Source organism: Gossypium raimondii, chromosome 7 (genome assembly GCF_025698545.1).
Source record: "Gossypium raimondii isolate GPD5lz chromosome 7, ASM2569854v1, whole genome shotgun sequence".
In the NCBI taxonomy this organism is placed as follows: Eukaryota; Viridiplantae; Streptophyta; class Magnoliopsida; order Malvales; family Malvaceae; genus Gossypium; species Gossypium raimondii.
Genome location: NC_068571.1, coordinates 25,332,579 through 25,336,124, shown reverse-complemented (window position 1 = coordinate 25,336,124; position 3,546 = coordinate 25,332,579). Strand labels below are relative to the sequence as shown.

The following is a 3,546-nucleotide window of genomic DNA, read 5'->3' as shown; positions in this document are numbered from 1 at the left end:
GTAGCCGGTAGAAACATCTAGTCAATAAAAAAATACAACAACATTATTATATATATTATTATCATTTTATTAATAAAATTATTATTTGATATAAATATAATTCTATTTTTAAAGTTTATTAATTTCATAAGTATCAAATAATTTAAAACTTGTATTATATATGATTTTTATTTTAATTGCTTTAATCTGTCATTTTTTATTCCTACTTTACCATCTCTCATACCTCAATACTGACCTGTCAAAAAGACTAAACATTCTGCTTTCGTACATTGTGAACAAAGGCATATGATCCAAAGTCTAACAAAAAACTTCCTCCATAATACATTGTTGCAAAAAGGAAAAAGTTCTTTCAGGCTATTGGGAGCCTAAGAAAAGGACATAAAAAGACATGATGAAGAGTATTGTTAGCTCCAAGTATTTGGCATGCCTGGTTGGTTCTATAATTCTCAATCTGTTGTTTATAATCAATATATATGTGGGTGGTCAATGGAAACTGAGTTGGAGCTTAGGAGCTGCAATCGAAGCTGAAACTGTGGCAGCTATATATTGTTCAGGCCATGGAAGAGCTTACTTGGATGGTTTGGTTGTTGTTGGGAATAAACCAGTTTGCGACTGCAATACATGCTTTACAGGCCCTGATTGCTCTCAGTTTATACCACACTGTACAGCAAATGCTGATGGGTATCTACGCATCATTTCACCATGTCTTTCCTGTTTTTTTGCTCAAGTTTTTAACATTGATTATTCTTATTTGATTCGCATAACTATCTGAGAAGTGAAATTTTAGGTAGTTTTAGTTTTGACTTTTGATGAGATGATCTGAAGAACTAATCAAAACTTTCTTTGAATATGATTGATTATTTGGGTTAATCTTGTCATTAATTTCAGTCCTTAGGAATCTCTACAGTCTAAACTTTAAATCCTCAGGGTTACAAAAGTATCCAGTGTCTTTGGAATTTTTGTTTTGATTTTCATTCACTTCAAACAAGCGTAGTTTAGACCCTGAGTACTTGACAGCACGGACGCTACCATCTGACCAACTTCGAGACCCTCCTGTCCTCTTCTGAGGCTCTGGTCTAGTCAAGGCTCAACTTTTATGATGCAGAGTTGTGATGGCACCACGGAGTAGTCATGATCAAACTTTATTGCAATAACAAATTACCGTTTACCTTGCTACAGTGTTTGGCTGCAGTTTTCAGATCCATGGTCAACAACCAATGTCATGAGATTTCTGATGCAGAGGATCCACCTAGGTGGCACCAATTGCAGAGCATATGACTCATGCCATTGCTAGTTTGGTTGAACATGAAATTATGTCACGACCTTGTTCACTGAACCATCACTAAATTTGTAATTGTTCTATTTGGATAGCCATAGGTCTTTAAGGTTTTGTCACTCTCAAGTACGTCTCTATAGATTCAAACTCATGTCCTCAAACACAACAGAAGTATACTATATAGAACAGATACTACCGATTACTGAAAGTAGTATCTGTTTCACAAAGTGCACTCCTTTGTGTGTAAGAATGTAGGTTAGAATCCGTGGAAGAGCTCTTGAGGGACCTGTCTATGCATAGTTACAGGTTTTTACTTTTTTGGATAATTTCATAGTAAATGTTTTACCAATTGTGTCTTTAATACTAACCTTGGGTTATTTTTATGTTTGAAGTGGGGATCCATTATTTTTGGAACCATTCTGGATGCAGCATTTAGCTAGTAGTGCTCTAGTAGTAGCAGGGTGGCACCAAATGAGCTATACTTACGGTGGTAAGAGCTTCTTCTCGAAAGAGCTTGCAAAGGTTGTGCGCAAAGTACACGCAAGCGTAGGGAATGCAGTCACCCAAAACAGATTTATCATTTTTGGTGCTGGTTCAACCCAAGTCCTTAGTGCTGCAGTTTTTGCACTCTCCCCTGAAAATACCTCCTCACCTGCAAAAGTTGTAACTTCAGTCCCTTACTATCCGGTCTGCTCCCAACTCCCATACTACTTTTTCTCACTACACTCTGTGAATTGTTGTCATTGATTTGATACGAAATTGAATTCCCACAGCTCGACAAACAACAAACACAATACTTTAGCTCACAAAAATTTAAGTACGAAGGAGATGCTTATAGATGGAATAATAGATCAGATTGTAGCAGCACAAACATGATCGAGATCGTAACGTCGCCCAACAATCCTGATGGACAATTAAAGAAAGCGATTTTTCATGGACCTAATGTCAAGACAATCTATGATCATGCGTATTACTGGCCTCATTTTACACCTATTCCAGCTCCATCAGATGAAGATGTGATGGTATTTACACTTTCCAAGCTTACAGGTCATGCTGGCACCAGACTTGGGTAAAGCTTAACTGACTTGTTTCAATCATACCCTTTCCATGAAACTAGCTTAGGAATAAGTATGGCATTGTTGTGTTGTACACAGGTGGGCAGTGATAAAGGATGAAACAGTGTTCAACAGAATGATGATACACATGCAGATGAATTCCATGGGAGTTTCTAAAGATGCTCAACTACGAGGTTTTAAGCTTTTGAACGCAGTCCTTGAAGAAGGAACCGGAATATTCGACTTTGCATACCAGACAATGAAGAGCAGGTGGGAAAGATTGGTTCAGACCGTATCCTTGTCGAACCGCTTCTCTCTTCAGGAAAACAATCCTCAATATTGCACTTTTTACAACAAAGTCCGACAACTTTCCCCAGGTAGTTGTCTCAATTTTAGGCTTCAAACTTTAATCATGTTTACAATGACATCATTAAACACCATTTGACCTATGTGTATGGCAGCTTACGCATGGTTGAAATGTGAGAGAGAAGAGGATAAAGATTGTTATGCAGTTCTGGAGGCAGCTAATATCATTGGGCGTCAAGGAAATCTGTTCGGTGCAGAAGACGGGTATGTTCGACTAAGCCTTGTCCGAACCCAAGATGATTTCGATATATTAATTGAACGTTTACACAAATTAATAACAGAGGGGGATGGTGACAAAACTATGTGAGAAATGAGATGCAACATTTGTTGATCCTAAACTTACATGCAAGAGGTCATATACTCCGTTGACCTTCTTAATTACACTCTATTTCCCCATCATTTAGTCATTCAATGAAATCAAATAATCATGTTCTAGAATCATATAATATTGTTTTATGATTTGAAAAGTCAATGCTTGAGAAATTAAAATAAAATATTATTTATTTCATTTTCAGATCTTTCCATATCTCATTATTCAACTCTTAATAGTAAGTTAATTCCGTTTCTTTCTTCTGCATTAAGCATAATGAAATCATATCTTTTTGTATTATCTACTATGTCATCAGTGACGGAACCAACACCCGAGACCATGTCCCCTAATTTGGTAAATTTTCAATTTAGGTATTTTATAATTTATAAAATTTTAAATTAGTGGTAGTAAAATTATATTTTGACCCTCCCAAATATGATAAAATTTGATTTAACCGGTCACCGTTGATCCTTCCAGAGCATAAAGACTGCCAATCTTTTTATCTTTCATCAAAACGAGAGCCCCATGGGATACCTTAA

General features: G+C 36.3%; 1 protein-coding gene across 1 annotated transcript; it reads left to right on the top strand.

Moving 5' to 3' along the window:
• The first annotated feature begins 261 nt into the window (after positions 1–261).
• Positions 262–3,205, top strand: LOC105798766 (tryptophan aminotransferase-related protein 3). Its single transcript, XM_012628981.2, has 5 exons — positions 262–681; positions 1,669–1,963; positions 2,050–2,345; positions 2,431–2,708; positions 2,793–3,205. Exons 1-5 carry the CDS (start codon positions 389–391, stop codon positions 3,002–3,004), a joined length of 1,374 nt encoding a protein of 457 aa, XP_012484435.1. The 5' UTR covers positions 262–388; the 3' UTR covers positions 3,005–3,205.
• Positions 3,206–3,546: the final 341 nt, after the last annotated feature.

What these genes read in the sequence shown, in the direction of transcription:
- LOC105798766 (XM_012628981.2), top strand. Translation starts at nt 389, where the DNA reads ATGATGAAGAGTATTGTTAGCTCCAAGTATTTGGCATGCCTGGTTGGT. An exon ending in TGTACAGCAAATGCTGATGG is followed by an intron (nt 682 to 1,668) that starts GTATCTACGCAT and finishes TTATGTTTGAAG; the next exon opens with TGGGGATCCATTATTTTTGG. An exon ending in AGTCCGACAACTTTCCCCAG is followed by an intron (nt 2,709 to 2,792) that starts GTAGTTGTCTCA and finishes TGTGTATGGCAG; the next exon opens with CTTACGCATGGTTGAAATGT.